The 17269-nt window shown below is 45.0% G+C and overlaps 1 protein-coding gene across 20 annotated transcripts in view; it reads left to right on the forward strand.

The window, feature by feature from the left end:
- Positions 1-17269, forward strand: part of Kiaa1217 (KIAA1217 ortholog) — an 807432-nt gene that overhangs the window by 764749 nt on the left and 25414 nt on the right. For all 20 annotated transcript variants that reach the window (XM_052729451.1, XM_052729450.1, XM_052729448.1 and 17 more), the window contains 2 exons: positions 5357-5526; positions 17000-17175. In XM_052729451.1, the coding sequence (XP_052585411.1) occupies positions 5357-5526; positions 17000-17175 (346 nt within the window). The remainder of the gene's footprint in view (positions 1-5356; positions 5527-16999; positions 17176-17269) is intronic.

Consider the following 17269-nt stretch of genomic DNA (forward strand, 5'->3'; position numbering starts at 1 on the left):
CAATGCAGAAATTATTACCTTCGTGGTTTGTTCACTCACTCATATGACCTTACTTCTGTTCCAGGCACTGGTGTGCAGCGTGGATATGGTAAACATAAACCATGGTGCTGCCTGCCTAGAACTTCAAATCCACAGAAAAGTTGAAAATAGATGTAGGTTGAGTATCAAAAATTGTGGGATAAAACTTTACCCAGCAGGGCTTGCCTGTATTGAAAGCATCCCCTGGAAAGGTGATGGAGGAGTACAAAGGGTCCCTAGAACTTAGGGCAGGGAAAGAGTAGAGGATCCTTCCAGGTGGAGGCAACTTGCGGGGGTCCCTTAACTGTAAAGTGAGGCCATTGGGAGATTGCACTCTGGGAAAGAACATTAGCCTGGGTGTAATAGGCGAATGGACAAGAGTGAATGGGAAGAAGTAACCACTTACCTAAGTCTAGATAGGGAAAGAGAATGAATGAACGTGCTTTAGGGCTTTCCTTTTCAATGTTAATGTTCCCCTGCAGGAGGACTGACTCTCACTAGCATAACTTCCTGGTATCACCACATCTGTGTGGTGACAGCCTGATCCTGGGGTCCCCAGGCAGGCCTCCCTGCAGAAGATGCTATCTTCCTGCCCGCTGGGTTAGAAACAGATCAGGGCAGGAGCATGCTCACATGCTGAGGCTCCACAGAAGCAAACAGCCCGTTGTGTGAAACCCCTCATTTGGGGGAAACCACATCTTCTAGTCATGCAGCACAGGAATGTGGATAGGATTAGGAACGTAGGTCTAACATCCCCACCCCTCCCCCTGGCTCCACTTGGGCTGAGCAAAGCCCGGCACTCATTTCTAAGGGATACTTCTCCAGCATCCAACTAAAAAAATCAGTCAATGGCCTGGGCTGAACCCAGACAGTTATTTCATGGAAATCACTAAACTTGACTTCAGAGCAATTGCCAGTTTGCTCTGGGGATATGTGTTCACTCATTTTCTTATTTATTATGAACTTAAGGGAATAAAATGAAACTACTAACATTAAAGCCTTCAGTGCCTCCGGAATCCATTCTGGAAATGATGAGTGTCTTGTATATCATTCTGCTCAAGATGTACATGCTGGTTTGTAGGCTCTGATGCTCTCTCGATTTCTGTAGAGTAATAAATAATAAGGAAACCTTTAGGAAGTGATTCCTGTGTGTCTGGCACTGTCTGTGCGTTAACCCATTAATGTCTATCCCCAAGGGGTAGGTATCATTTTTATTTCCCTGTTCCACATAAGGAAGTGGAACACACATCCACACACATGTGACATACAGTCCACATACCTCCTATTTGATCTCATCCTTTCATGTGAGGATACACAAGTCCCTTGAAAGATACACAGGTTGTTTGATTCCTTCAGTCTGAAGTTTTTGTAAATGTCTCTCTTGAGCAAGGCAGAAGAGACAAGTGTAGTTTCTTTGGCCGTGTTTTCAAGTGTGATCAGGGATTGTAGGGGACAGACAGTGGTAGTGGTCACATGTTTTTTGAAAAGCATTGGCAATGACATTGGTAGTGGGAGTGGTTTTCACTCCCGAGTCTCTGGCCAGTTTGATCTTTCTCTTTCTAATGAATGTATCAAGGCTAGATACTGCCCACAGGGGGTTAGTTGCCATAGCAGCCAGTACAGTGCACAAAATATAGTAATTCTTTTATAATCCTAGGAAGTAAACTATAAGAAAGTGGTGTTATCCCTGTGTATAGACAAATAACAGGCTTATATAGAAGCCAAGGAACTCATTTGGCCAAAGGTCAACACAAATGAAGTCCAGACTTCCTGGTTACATTAGAAAGGTGTAATTTACTGTAGACAGGAGAGAGCAGAGGACATCTCCCACTTCTGAGGCATACCATGTGTGTTACATTGTCTCTTGTCTCAGTTAGCACACCTAACCCTGAGGAGAAGACGTTGCCATCTGTATCTTATGGCGAGAAACAGACTCACAGTGAGTTAAAAACACTAGCTACTGACAGTCGGTCTTCCTACATCTCACACCAGTGCTAGCTCTGCCACAACAAGGTACATTAAGCTCACATCACGTGCATGCTTGTTAAAATTCATATTAAGATCTAACTTACCAAGGGCCAGTGAGATGTCGCAATGGGTAAAGGCACTTGTGCAAGCCTGGCAACCTCAATCCCCAGGACCCACAGAGGGTAGAAGGGGGGAACAGACTCCAGAGTTGTACTCTGACCTGTAACAGTGTGCACACGTGCATGTGTGCTCACGAACACACACACACACGCACGCACACACACACACACGAGGAGGAGGAGGATTATAATAATTATAATTTTAAGATTCTGGGGACAAACCGTATGTTGTCTCTTCTTGCTAGACTTGGCAAGAAACTGAATGTGACTCCCCATCTGTGGGTGTGGCAGACCAACTCCAGGTCTTGTGACCCAGTGTGAATGGGGACCTACTTGGCGTCCTCAGCAGCTAGATCTTCTCCATCCTGAGTCCACATTTCAGGGCCCTTGCTATAGATCCTTGCTGGCTGTTGGTCACCCCCGATGCTCTGTACTTGCTGAGACTCTGGATGGAGATGGGAAAGATGGTCCTTTCTACCATTCCGCTCAGAGAATTCAGCCAAGGGCAGTAAGTTTCACTCTTCGCCAGACATTAGGCTAAGCAGTTACAGGTGGTAACTTCCTTAGCTCTCAGGGTAGCACCAGTACCCATCTAAGCAAGTACAAAAAGAACATGGTTAAGCGCTTGCTTGCCCAAGATCATACATGGCAAAGTGGACAGTGAGGATGGCTTCCAGGTTCTGGCCTAAATATTGAAGTGGATAATAGTGGCCTCAGCTAAAATCAAATGGCTAGGAGACAGTTTGGGGGGAGGTAAGAGGAGATAATGAATTGGATCTGCTTGTAGGAGAGGCTGAGGGTGACTTGAGGCCATTGGTATGTGGCGTCTGGGGAGGGTGGTGTGGGGAGCTGGACAGGTAGCGGAAGAGGACGGAATTGCCCCTGATGCCATGGCCAGTGAGAAGAGCAGACCTAGGAGAGCAGGCAGCCGGGTCTCAAAGGCTGACGGAGGGAGGATTTGGAGAAGAGACAGACTGATGAAGCTGGAGCATCAGAGAGAAAAGCCAAGGGAGAGACATTTCAGTGTGACAGGAAAGGAGAGAAGTGACTGGCAGACCAATGGCGTGCTAGTTGAAGTCACTCTCCCTGGAGAGTGGCCATAGCTGGCCCCTTGATGAGCAGCCATGCCAATGAATTGGTGGAACTAAAGACCACGTGCAATAGAACCAGATGTTACTGAAAAAGATGGATTCTTAAATACTAGAAATTCCAGAAAGAAACTGGTTTTTGAAAATGTTTTTGAAGCCTGATGTCAGCATTCAGCTATAACAAAAACATGCAGACTGGAGCCTGTGTTCTGTAAGAGTTGGCCCAGCGGGTAAAGGTGCTTCTTGTGCAGACCTGGAAACCCAAGATTGATTCCAGAACCCACTGAAAGTTGGAAGGTAGGAATCGACATGTACACACACACACACACACACACACACACACACACACACACACACTAATAAATAAATAAAATTGGTGAGGTAAGCTGGTACCCTCAGAGCATACAAGGATCACAAGGTATGTAGGAGGAATGGGCCTTCATTTGGCTGAGGAACTGCCAGGACAGACTGACATTCACAGTGTCATTTTAACAGAGCGATACCATGGCAGTTCCATTTACTATACAGGTGATGTGTGGTGTAATGCCAGGAGTATTCGCAAGCCTGTACACATGCATCTTTGCCTACAGACAAAGCATAAGCTGTCTGATTCAAAAGCGACAACTTGGAACTGATAGCTGTTCCCTGTCAGAATACCTGACCTTGGAAGACACTAAGTTAATTATGACACACTGCTGTAGCAAGAGATGTCACTGGATGTTCTCTTCCTTTGTACCTCACAGTGGAAAACAGTCTTTTCAACAGCTGCACACATGGCAAATATTGACTTTCCTGAGGGTGACTTTGATCTGTGTGTAAGGGACAGGGACACGTATAAGTTTTTCAAGTCCTGACTGGTGATGGTGTGAACAACTGCTAAGGCTCATAGAATAGCCAGAAGTGCCGTGTGTGTGTGTGTGTGTGTGTGTGTGTGTGTGTGTGTGTGTGTGTGTGTGTGATGGGTGATACAGATTCAGCATTTACTCTGGGGGCCTGTTCCATAAGAATAGCCAGATCTGTGTGTGTGTGTGTGTGTGTGTGTGTGTGTGTGTGTGTGTGTGTGTGTGTGTGTTTGAGAGAGAGAGAGAGAGAGAGAGAGAGAGAGAGAGAGAGAGAGAGAGAGAAACTGAGATTCAGCATTTACTCTGGGGCTGTTCCATATCTTTGCATTCTCTTTAAAAGCCCGAACCATCTAGTAAAGGTTCTTTAAACCTTGCTGACTCTATAAGTCATATGCCAGCTCAGGACCCTCCCTAGTGGGCTCGCAAAATGTACGAATCATATGTAAGTTGAACCAAAGACAGCGACTGTGGCAGCTGGAGAAGACCTGAGGAGCTTTCCCTCTCCACATCAGCCCTTTAGTGCTGGGAGCAGAGCCCGGGCCTGAGTAATCCACCACGAGCTGTGTCCCAGCCTAGACGTTTCTTTCCGTTGCCTTTCAGGTTTGATTCCTTTCCTGAAGAACTGTTAAGTAAAATCGTGTTTTCTTACCAAGGGTGACAATGCACAGAAATCTTACTTCTTTCAGATTTAGAAACCTGTGAGGACTTAGCCAAGCGTACCCTCTTTTGATTGATTCCCGTCTCCAGCATGTCCCATGTCCACCTGCCAGCAGGGGACAGTCACACAGCATGCTCTGTGAAGGCCCAGAAATATATACATATATGCTGTACAGATTTTAAAAATCTAAAATTTAGCAATAAGATTATTGGAATACCAGCAGCCAGAAATGCTGTTAATATTTTGTCCTATATGCTTTTCAGCTTTTGTCTGTGAAACCTTGTGTAATTAAAGAAAAAGAAGGTGGAGAAATCACAGCATAGGGGGATGGAGAGGGAGGGAGGGAGGGCCAGAGGGCCAGAGGGAGGGGAAATGGATGGAAACAGAGGGGCTGGCAGCAGCATAGACACTTAGCTTCCTTGTCATGACATCATGCTTACAGTACCGCTCTGCCATCTCACGACAGTGAAGCTTCTAGAACATGATGGTTACACACTGCAACTCCTAGCATTCTGTGACCTATTGTTTTCCTGATGTTGTTCATAATTAATTTTTTAGTCATCTGTATGGAGATAGGCCTCACAGCTCAGGTGCTGTCTGCATTCTAAGGCCTCTGCTGTTTGGTTTTTTTTTTTTATTTTGTTATTTTTTTTTTGCTCATAGGAATGGTCCATGTTTCTGCTGGGAAGAGTCTGGGCACTTTGGAGTCCCCACTTCCCCCCAGCCAACCCCTGCCTGCCGGTGCGACCTCATCCATCCACATGAGCCTGCTTGACATGAGGCGGAACGTGGCAGAACTCAGGCTCCAGCTCCAGCAAATGAGGCAACTCCAGGTACTTCTCACAGATGTGTCCCCTATCTGAGTGGCTCTTGACCTGGTTTCTCTCTCCCCCATAGCCCCAGCCCTGCATGACTTCCCTGGGCCCCTGGACCTACTCTCCCCAGGAGCTAATTGAAGGTCCTACACATGTAATCATAACGGCACAGCTTCCTCGTTTCCCCGGAAGCCTGGTCTAGAACTTCCCCTGTAACTATAGCCAGTGTATGACAATTCCCTTTGGCAGTAAGTGCTTTACGTGAGAGAAGGAACCTTCCAGCACCTGCTTTTATGGAAGAGAGCTGCCCCATGGAGCGTGCTACCAGCCAAGGCTGTCAGCTCATCCCTCCTTCTCAGGAAACAGTTCCCCCTCCTCCTTAAGAACCATGAGTTTAGCATAGAAGATGAATTAATAAGGGTGAAAAAAAAAAAAAAACCAAAAGCTACTGTGGATGATGTGTTGAGAACAGAACATGTGCATTTTATCTGGGTGGTATATTCCAGGTTTCCTTTGTCCTTTTCATCACCGAGGAGTATATGAAATGAAATAGGGGATCAAAGGGAAGGCAAAAATAACCCTTCCCATCCTAGGTCTTGGTCAGCAAACACTGTCAATCTGGCAAAGTGGGATAATCCATCTCCTGGCTTGAGTCCTAAGGAGTTGGGAGGCACAACACGGCATGAGGTCACCTGTTTGCCTCCGGCGCAGCCTCACCCTCCCTGCCTTTGACAAGGACTTGGACACGGAGGGCATAGTTCTAGCTTGGGCTTTATGGAGACATCTCTTTGGCCTCCTTTAAGAAGCTCATAATCCAAATATTGTTAAAAGTTGAACACACCCAGGAGCTGGGGCAGCCACATGGGTGGGGCTCCTCTGTAGCTAGTGAAAGCAATGCCCACGTGGTGAGGTAGAGGCAGGAAAGGACTTTGAACCACTGTAACTTCAGCACCCCAGTGGCATAAACCCAACATGTTTCCCCACCTAATTAAAGCTAAGAATGTGCTTTCCCGCCACCAGTGTCTAGCAGTGGGAAAGGGGAAGGGGCTGCCAGAGCCAGGTGTGGAGACTCAGGTCTCTAATCCTAGCACTGGGAGGCAGGAAGATCATGAGTTTGAGGCCAGCCTACTGCATGATAAGATCCTGTCCCCAAACCACCTCTCCTACTTTCAATTAAAATTAAAATGTAAAATAAGGGCAGCTGCTTTGGAAGACCTCCTCTGAGACCCTGGAGTACATGGTGAGGATTGATGAAACAGCCCACACTGCTTAGTGCTCAGACACCACCATCCACCACTCTTTCTCTCTGTCCTAGACCTAACCTGGGACATTTGGTGCATCTTTATTTACATCACCTCTGAGTCATGGCATCTGTGAAAGTCCATCTTGGATGGACTTCCCTTTTCCTTGCAAAAATTTTTTTTTCACTTCATGTGTATGGGGTGGACATATATGTGTGTGGTGTATGCATGTAAGTGTGCAGGTGTGTGCCCATGCACCTGTGTGTGCAGTGGTCAGAAGAGGACCTTGGGGTTCCTCCTCTATTGCTCTTCACTGTATTGCTTTGCGGCATAGTCTCTTACTGAAGCAAAGCTTGCTGTTTCAGCTAGGCTGGCTGGCCATTGAGCGCCTGGGATCTACCTGTCCTGTCCTCCAAGGCTGAAATCACAGGACTGTGCAGCCATGCCCTGTTTTTTATCTGAGTGCTAGAGATTCAAACTCAGGTCCTCATACTTGTACAGCAAGTACTCTTGTGCATTGAGCCATCTCTCTGCAAAGAAGGGAAAGGAAGGTAGGAAGGGGGGCGGGGAGAGAATGAGAATAAAAAAGAATTGGTTTTGTAATGAAGTGCAGTGTCTCTGTCGGTGGTTGGAATGACAGAGTAGAATGTTTTCAGTCCTCAGTGTCCTAACAATGAAGGGACAGAGGAAGCAAGGAGGGACAAAGGAATCAGCCCCTTTAAAAAGCAGCTATCACGCAATTCCAGCCATCCCTATCCCTGTGAACCTAGACGCCGTGTTTCTGGATGTTTTCAGTACTCCCAGAAAATCTGGAAATAAGGTTTGATATAAAACACTTCCATTTTCAAGTGTTAGAGAGGAATTAAAACTCAATTGTTTGATGCTCCCAAAGCCAAAGGACAGGTATGTAGGTCAGACACCACCTGTCACCTCCCAATTTCTTTCCCAGTTTGTCTGGAGTCTGCCCCTGTAAGCAGAGTTTTTCTGTCCCAGCAGTTACTCCCAAATAACCACAAGAGACTTAATATTAATTATAAATGCTCAGCTGATAGCTTAGGCTTGTCTTCAGCCAGCTCTTACAACTAAATTAACCCATTTCTATTAATCTGTGTGCTGCCCCAAGGCTTGTTTACCCATCTATGAACTTCACACATTGCTTCTTCTGCGTCTGGCTCTTGACTCCCCAGACTCTGCCCTTCTTCCCAGCATTCTCTCTGCCCCGAAAATCCTGCCTAGCTATCAGCCAATCAACTTTTTATTAACAATGAGAGCAATACATTTTCAATGTACAGAAGGATTATTCCACAGCATGCCCCCTCCTCACACTGCAACTGACTTTTAGCTCCACCTGCTGGCTGTTTGGAAATTGTGTTCCTGATTGGACGCCCCCTATACAGTCTCACATTGTGGTGCCCCCTACCCTCCACAAACTGAATCTATCTATAGTAGGCCCTAACTGCTCTCCAAAGTGAACAGCTGTTAGTTTGGGGACATGGGTAGTACTGTTTTATCATAAGCACAAACAGTTGCCTTAGCTATTTCATAAGTATTTGAGAAACATTTGTTACTGTGGGTATGTTACCTCCTTGGCTGGTACATGGCCTTCTTTAGTTCTGGGATGGTTGGGAGCGATCTCCTACCACCTTACATCCCATGTCCAGTTCTTAACAAGAAAGTTCTTGAACAAGGTTTAGCAATACTAGCTGAGCCCTATGAGTTTCTTTATCTCTGTAGAAACGCTCGACTTCATTGGTTCTCTCTGGGAGTAAATGAAAATGAGCAATGAGCTCTTGGGCTTAGAAGTGTTAGCAGTTTCAGGGCGGACACAGGAGGGAAGATACATGCTTTGTTTCTTAACCTGGCTGTCATCCTCACCTCATCTCCGCCCCAATCTTTGTATTCTCAGTGTCCCAGGCTCCCCTCCTCCATGAACTTCTGTCTTTTCAGCCAAGGGAGTCTATTTAATACAAGAACAATTGAGAATAATTAAGCCGTGGCAGCACTGAGCCTCCTTCAGCACCTGTATTATCCTGCACCCAATATAAAATACAGCTCCAGAGTGGTTATGAATCCAGTAATAGAGCTATCATTAGAGACACGCAGAACTCGCTAGAAGAGTCTCAAAAGAACAAAAATTGAATTAGAAATTCCAGTGTTCTTTGAGCTGTGTTATAAAATAGTGAAACTGAATGAACCCTTTTGTGTTTGGCAGCCTGCTCCAATAATTAGATAATTAAATCATTATAAGCCCTAGGCTGTAGCAGATCATCATATGTGAACATTTCATTTCCAGAAGTGATAGATTCTTCTCAGGAATAAAAATATGAAGCAGACACAAGGAGTGGTTAGATGGGGGAAAGGATGTCAATAAGGCCATTGAGACAACCAAGTCCCTCTCCATGTGGTTCACTGTCTTCCAATTTCATACGAGTTATCGGTAGACAAGACATACTCCACCCACTGGAGTCGCCTGGAGGGTCCTTCACAAAGGACATACACTGAGTCACCCAGCCAGTCTGACTTCAGTGGTGTGGACTGACAGGTAGGCTAGTGGTTCTAGAATATTCCAGGGTAAGAATTACTGCTTTCATGTTATTCTGAATGCTCAATCTAGTGAGAAGCCTCGTAGGCATGCCAGGATCAGTCAGCTCTCACAAATGCTAAAATGGATGCGAATGAGTATGCCACTGCTCCGTAAGCCCAGAAGGAGATGGTAACTTAAACCACTCCAAACTGTGCTCATCAACTGTGGCTCCTCTGCTTCATCAGATTTGCTACAAGCCACAAGCTGATGGAATATTTCCACTGCTGTGTTCTTACTCCCAAGTAACCTCTGGGTCCACAAAGACCGTAACAAAGAACTCTGTAACTCAATAAATGTTCTCTTCAACAGATGATGATCCCTGTCCATTACTTTTCCTGATGTGATTTATAAATAATAAACCATTTTTTTTCTAATGGTGAATAATTCCTTTCCTACAGAATGTCCCAGTGCATAGATTTTTTTTTTTCTTTCCAAAAGAACTCCAAATCCACAGAGGTGATTGCATTTCTGTCTCTCTCTCTGAGTTGAGGAGAAAAATGTATTTCTGGAAGAAAACAAGTTCTGTGGAGACCACAGTCAGGACTTCACCAAATCAAGAGAATGGATACATTCTATTGTTCCAATTCACATTTTTTTTTAGCCCCCTATCTCTTTATCCAGCTTCCTGATAAGTTAAAAAAAAATCAGGTTATTGTGAACTTAGTGTTACAATTTTAAGGTTTCTGGGAATCTTGTTTTTCCTCTGATGAGGGAGGATCAACATTAAAGAAGAGGCTACAGTTCCCAGAGCCCTAGGATCCAGCCTGACATAATTCAACAGTTATCTTAATGTATCTTTTATGCCAGAGTCTTTTATTTTCTGATGACCAAAATTATAGTCAGGAGAATGTGTGTCCCAGAGGAAAGCACACCACAACGTGGCCCTTGTAGGACAGGCTGTTTTTTCCACCAAGGCAGAAATGATAAAAGGAACTGATACAGGAGTTGACAGTTAAGTTGCTGAACAGTTTACCAAATTCCAGTCAGATCTACAGACAAGAGACTATCTAAGATGCTAAGACAACACCCAGATGACATGTGTCCATGAGCAGGCAGTGTTTATTTTGTTCCCTGAAGCCTTGGGGAATGTTATGTAGGTGGTTAGGAGTCATTTTGGGGTGTGGTTTTCAATCCCAAACTCCCTGGTTTGTGGTATAACCACTGCTCAGTGTTCCGGGCAGACTGCAACAGCTGGTCCATTTTGCCAGCTGGCCATGTTGTCAAGGATCGTTTCACCTACCACGTCAGGGATGAGCTTAGAAGGTGCAGGGCTATTTTGAGGCAGTTAGATTTAAACAGTTTCCTACATTATTCATAAAGTTGACATGGATAACTCACTTGGCCCAATTAAAGATTTAATGGCCAAGAACATTCTAAGTATGCTTATAAAACCATCACAGGCATTTTCAATAAATTGTGTTTCTAGCTATCTAGCTAAGAGGGAGTAGTTGCAGCTCCACTCACTATTCCATTGTTGACAGCTAGAGAACTGGAAACTATTGAGCACGATTTGCAGATGCTGGACAACAGAGAACTTGGGCCTGGGTTGCTCAGAAGGATGGAGATAAAGGAGACGAATCCCCAGTTGACCCATGCATCCGCCTGGAGGTACTCTCCAGATGTAATGCAGAAACTCGGGCAGTCCTGTGATCATCTTCTGGGCTAAGGAGATAAAATCATAGTTCAGAGAGCTGAAGCAGCAAGCATTTGTGGAATGGAGTGCCAAATAGAAGATGTCTCTGTACAGAAAGGACTGTGTCCATCTGTGGGCTAGCTATTGGGTAATAAACCAAGTATGTGTAGGATGAACAGACCTGTAGACCAAGTAAAGACCATGTGGGTAAACCAGCAAGCCAAAATCTTCCTAGAGACCACCCAGGCCTGGAGCAGTTCAAGTTTTCACAAGCAAAAATGAAGCGGCCATATTGGGTACCTCAGCATTAAGTACAGACTAGAAAAGGGCTATATCCCAGTCTTTGGACCAAAGTAGCCCTAGTGTGAAGACTACCCTAGATTCTCTCTACAAAAAGTTAAAAATAATCCTCTCAGTAACAAAATGAGCCACACATAACTGGTCTGTCGGAGAATACTCAAAATCTGTAAGGAAAACAATGAAAGCTAATGCTCCATGCCCAACGTCTAATCAAAAACTACTATTAATATATATTAATAATCATATATATATATATATGATCTGTGAAAACTCAGCCACTAGAAGCCAACCAGAAGTGATGGAGATAATGACATCAGTAGCAAAGACTTCAAAAAGTCATTCAAAGGGCTGGAGATATGGCTCAGAGGTTAAGAGCACTGACTGCTCTTCCAAAGGTCCTGAGTTCAATTCCCAGCAACCACATGGTGGCTCACAACCATCTGTAATGAGATCTGGCGCCCTCTTCTGGCCTGCAGGGATATGTGCAGACAGAACACTGTATACATAATAAATAAATCTTAAAAAAAAAAAAAAAAGTCATTCAAATTATTCTCAAGGATTTAGAACAAAGCATGAACCAATGCTACAAGAGATTAAGGGTAGAGCTTTGGATAGTTAAAACAAAAAGTGGTATCTGGATAGACTTAAAAGATGAGGGACTGGCCAAAGAGAGCAATAGAAAATAGCAAAAGAAACCATCCAAGAGTCAAGAAGAAATGACCTAAAATTCAGTGACCCATGGAGCAGTATTAAAGGGTCCGTGGGAAAAGGAAACTATTACAAGAGAGAGGGGGTGCAAGTTTTCCAAATTTGATGAAGATTATAAATCCACAGACTGAAGAGCCCAGTGAATATCCAGGCTGGTACTCTAAAAGGAAACCACAGCAATGGATGTTGGGAACAGATCGAGAGAAAACAAGGATTAATAGAAAAGGCAGACAGAAGGGGGAGAAGCATTTTCTACGAGGAAACATAAATCAGGATTAATACTCACTTCTCCTCAGAAACAAGACAAGACAGAAAACAGTTTAATGACATCTTCAAAGGCCCAAAGGGGGGCGGGGGAAATCAGTAAGGGAGGATGCTTAGTACCCAGCTCTTCTCATAAAGTCACTGTCACCCTGTCCTAGTTAGCTTTGTATTGTCGTGATAAACACCACGACCAAAGGCAATCAGGAGAGAAAAGGGTTCATTTGGCTTACATGTCCCAGTCACAGTCCGTCGTGAAGGGAAGCCCAAACAGCAACTGAAGCAGAGGCAGTGGAGGGGTGCTGCTTACTGGCTTGCTCTCCATGGCTTGCTCAGCCTGCTTTCTTATATAAACCAAGGCCCACCAGCCCAGTGGTACCCCTGCTCACAGTAGGCTGGGTCCTCCCACATCAATCATTAATCAAGAAAATGGCCCACAGCCATGCCCACAGGCCAATCTGATCATGATCTGAAGGATCTTCAATTCTTCAATTGAAGTTCGCTCTTCCCAGACGACTCTAGCTTGTGTCAAGTTGATAAAATCTAACCAGCACACACCCTAAGAACAAATCAAAGGTAGCAGAGTCACTGACTCTCCTTGCAAAAGGATCCCTTGCAAAAATAAAGGTCTCAAACCCTTAACAAAATAATAGTCATGACGTTCAGTAATGTATTAAAAGATAATTATCTCAAGTATACCAGAGTTCTTTAGCATAGAAATATAAGTTGGCATGTTCGAACCTATCAACAGAATAAAAAAGGCAAAGCCTCTCAGTAAATACAAGAGAAACATGCTGGAACTCACCGTCCGTGACACCAACACTCGGCAATGTCCATAGAGAAAGCGCCTTCCTCAGCCCATAGGAAATGGTATTGCTAGTGAAACCCCATACATGAGCCCAGTAAAAGCAAGAGCCAAGCGGAAGGAAGTCAAGTATCACTTTATTTGGCACTGTACTGAATATCTTATTGAGCGCAGCAAGGCTAGCAAAGGAAATGCAGGTGTATGGCAGGAAAGTAAAAGTGTACTTGTCTCTCCTCACAAACAGTACAATTGCCTGTGAGACTGAAAGGGATCTGTAAGAGTGCCATTAGAAATAAGTGACTTGAGCAAGATCACCAGAATCAAGTCAAAATGTAAAACATTTAGTAAGTCCATACAAGGGAATGTCACTTGGCCATAAAAAGAATGAACTGCTGAACTACCATTGCTGGAATCTCAAAAGCTCCGGGCTGGGCTGGGGGTGTTAGACCACTTGCCTAGCTCATGCAGGACCCTGAGTTCCATCTCAGCACTGGGGCTGGGAGTACTGAATAAAAGAAGCCAGATGCCATGGACAATGTGGGATTCCATTTGCATGATGTTCTAGGACAGGAGGAAGTATCCTGTGAGAACAGAAGCATGGGTGGTTTTCTTGGGCTAGAGGTTGTGAACTTGAGAGATTATGAAAGAAATATTTGGAACGACAAGAAAACATCTCTCTTTTTAGTGGTGTTTACTGGTGGATACATTTGTGGACTTATGGAGCAGTGTGACCATAATGTGAACATGTATATCTTACTGTTTGTATACTGTCCCTTCACAGCGTTGATGGGCTTTCATGAACTTAAAGGCAAACAGACCTACAGACTTTACCCATGCTCTCAGATACAGAGATGGATTCAGACAGACACATCTGTGGATCAAAGTCTTGCCCTTGCTTCCTTTTGGCACTCTGCGGGATGAACCAGAGCGTTCTCATGGCCAGGAGATAGTGGCAGTACCAGGAGAGGGTAGGGAAGTGGACTCAGAATTAGCTAGCTCGGCCTTTCCCTGCAGGAATTGCTCCTCACAGTGCCATAAGCAGTTCCCTCTCCGTCCCCTCAGCTGAATCCCAGGAAGTCTCCTTCCTGGCGAGGAGACTAATAAAGCCTAACCCTTAGGATCCGCCCGTCCTCTTCTACTCTGGCAGCGCAGTAACTCACTTCTGTGTTACATGGAATTGTCTGTCCATAGCTGTGTCAGAAATGGTATATGTGCCAGAGAGTATGCCTGGAGCAAGACGCTTGTCTGGATAGAAGAGCAATTTGGGAGTCAGGATAAAACGACCTGTTCCTAACCCTGATTGAGCCCGCAACTGCTAAATGAGCCTGAGGAAGTCACATGACCTCTCGAGGAGAAGGTTCTCTTTCCTCCTTTCCACTTTCAATGTGAAGGCCCTCCCAGCAATAATTCCTATTTTGATAGCCATTTTTTTTGTTTTTTTTTTTTTTTTTTTTTTTTTTGGTTTTTCGAGACAGGGTTTCTCTGTGTAGCTTTGCGCCTTTCCTGGAACTCACTTGGTAGCCCAGGCTGGCCTCGAACTCACAGAGATCCTCCTGGCTCTGCCTCCCGAGTGCTGGGATTAAAGGCGTGCGCCACCACCGCCCGGCTTGTTTTTGTTTTTGTTTTTTTTTTTTTTTTGGTTGATAGCCATTTTAATGTCTACTGCTAATGAGATTACAGTGTTACTTGTTTCTTTGTGGGTGTAGCCAGGAGGGTTATGGCCAAGGGCTGTGCCCTAGCTCTTGGCACAGTGATACCGTCTCTCCTTTCATGGGCCCCCTTCTTAGACCATGACACTGTCCTTGGTGGCAAAACACAATCACTCAGGAGGTCAAAAAAATCCTGATGCTCAGTTTGCATCCCAGTTAAATGAGATGCTTCTCTCACAAGCACCCAGGCATCCATAACCTTTACAAATATTTAATCGAGTACTTCTTTGTGCCTTACAAATCCATCTCCACTCATGGTACCTCCCCATCCCAGACAGAGCTCTGTGGAGCTTGCTCCGTAGCCCTGAATTTGAGCACAGCTTTTCACAGAAGGCAGTGATACTGTTGATGTTTCATTGACCTATACAGTGTTGACCATAGATCTGCCGCAGCCTCTGCAGCACAGGCTGAGACCAAGGCTCCCCTGAGCTGGGGGTCACTCCTTAATTCAACCACTTAGAGAATAAATTCTGGGTTTTCCACTGCTCTCTGTTATCAAGATGGCTGCTTACGTTCATTTGTTGGAAAGATGTTATCGGATCCTTTTTCTCGAGCAGAAATTACCAAGGTGGTGGGAAGACCATTTCAGGAGGTGGAAATAGCAGGTACAAGGTCACTGTGGCAGAAAGGAGCTCAGTAAGTCAGAAAGACCAAAGGGTGTTGGTGTGGGCATGGGGAGTGGAGGAGGCAGAGCTGAGAAGAGACTAAATACTCAGGAAGGGCTGTCTCAAGGAAGGACAGGACAGAGCTACAGACAGCAAAGGAGACACGTGACTGCTACGCACTGACTGATTTTAGGAGCACAAGGAAAGGACATTAGCAAAGCTCTGTGAACATGACTGTGAGTCATAGAGATCACCAAGAGTGGCACACTTTTATTTGGCTCCCTCCCAGATGCAACCACAGGCTCCACCCCGAGGTTTCTGCTCTCTGATAACAATGGCTGGTATGTACTCAAAGTTAGATTTGCACCAGATGCTATCCTAAACATTTTTTAAATTGTCTCCCTAAGTCACCACAACCAGCCAAAAGCATTGTCCTGTTACCACACTTCCTTATTAACAGTATGGAAACTAGTAACATTCATGGTCCTTTTAGCTGATAATCACCACGCAGAATCTTGCACTGACATTGGAATTCAATGATGCCTTTGCATGTGACCCAGTTTATTTTTTACTTGGGTAATGGAGACCAAAATGAGGCTTTGAACAAGTGGTACTATGGTCAAACTATACTTCCCTTCAGTGTGAAGATGACAACAGGGTCCCCACTCCTGTGAGGTGATACCATTTAGTGGAGAAGGGTCCTGAAAATAACTGAAAGTCTCTCTGGTGTTTCAGGGGGACTTAGGGATAATGTAAGAAATATAGTGCAGTCACTGCTGCTGAGGCTTATGAAAGGCATCCCCTTCATGGACATATGAAAGCCTATCATTTGCCCTGTCCCAAGGATGCAAGTGTTGACAAGTGTCTTAGAAAGCCTAGCTACAAACTTGCCTGCTGTATGCTCCATGAGATGAAAAACCAGAGAGTTATGGAAATTGTGGTCTTAGATACACATGCAGTCTTTGTCAAATGGACATGATTTTAGTGAAATTAGTAAATTCCCAAGAGCCTTGGTCTCCTCTGGACTCATTATCACTGTCACCATCAATACTGAGTGTCACATGGTAGGAAGCTGTGATTCCATGGTATGGAGACTTGGAGCCAAACAAACCAGAGAGTACAGATTCACTTTTAAAGACATTCTGAAAAATTCCTGTCAAGCCAATGGTTGGTACGTATTCCTGAGAGTCCCAGAGTAGTTCCGCCAAGGAAAGCAGAGCCCACATCATCAGAGAAAAGTGAAATGGAGAGCAATGGTATGCCTCAAGTCTCTGTGGGCAAACGATCGAGGGTTGATTGATCTACTTGGCTTCCAACACTAGTGCTCTTGGCTCCTCTCTCTAAAATCATGTCCGTCAGAGTGTGTGCCTCGTGTGTGTGAGACAGTAGCCAAGAAGTAGAAAAGCTTCTCCCTTTTTATAGACACAAAAGCTCAAGTTCGGCTGTCATTTGCTTGCTAACGCTCAGCTGTTCCTTGAGGAAGCGACACTGTACACAGTCCTTGCTTTCTTCTCTTTCTTACCAAAATAAAGATTCAGCTGGGGTTTTTCTCCGAACCCACTTCTGAAGACAGCGGGGCTTTCTTTCAGTCTTCGTGGTGGCAGACAGGCGAAGCCAATGGAAGCTGATTTCTTTTGTTCGACAGCTGCAGAACCAGGAGATTCTGAGGGCGATGATGAAGAAGGCTGAGCTGGAAATCAGTAGCAAAGTCAAGGAGACAATGAAGAGACTGGAGGATCCGGTACAACGGCAGCGCACCCTGGTGGAGCAAGAGAGGCAGAAGTATCTTCATGAAGAGGAGAGGATTGGCAAGAAGTTACGGTGAGTGCTGGTCACCTCGGAAGAAAAACTGTGCTGTTCACAGGGTGCTCTTCTTAGTTGGTATTTTCCTCCCTCTCTTTACTGAGCCCCTACT

This window comes from Peromyscus californicus, unplaced genomic scaffold (assembly GCF_007827085.1).
Source record: "Peromyscus californicus insignis strain IS unplaced genomic scaffold, ASM782708v3 Scaffold_8__1_contigs__length_139910024, whole genome shotgun sequence".
In the NCBI taxonomy this organism is placed as follows: Eukaryota; Metazoa; Chordata; class Mammalia; order Rodentia; family Cricetidae; genus Peromyscus; species Peromyscus californicus.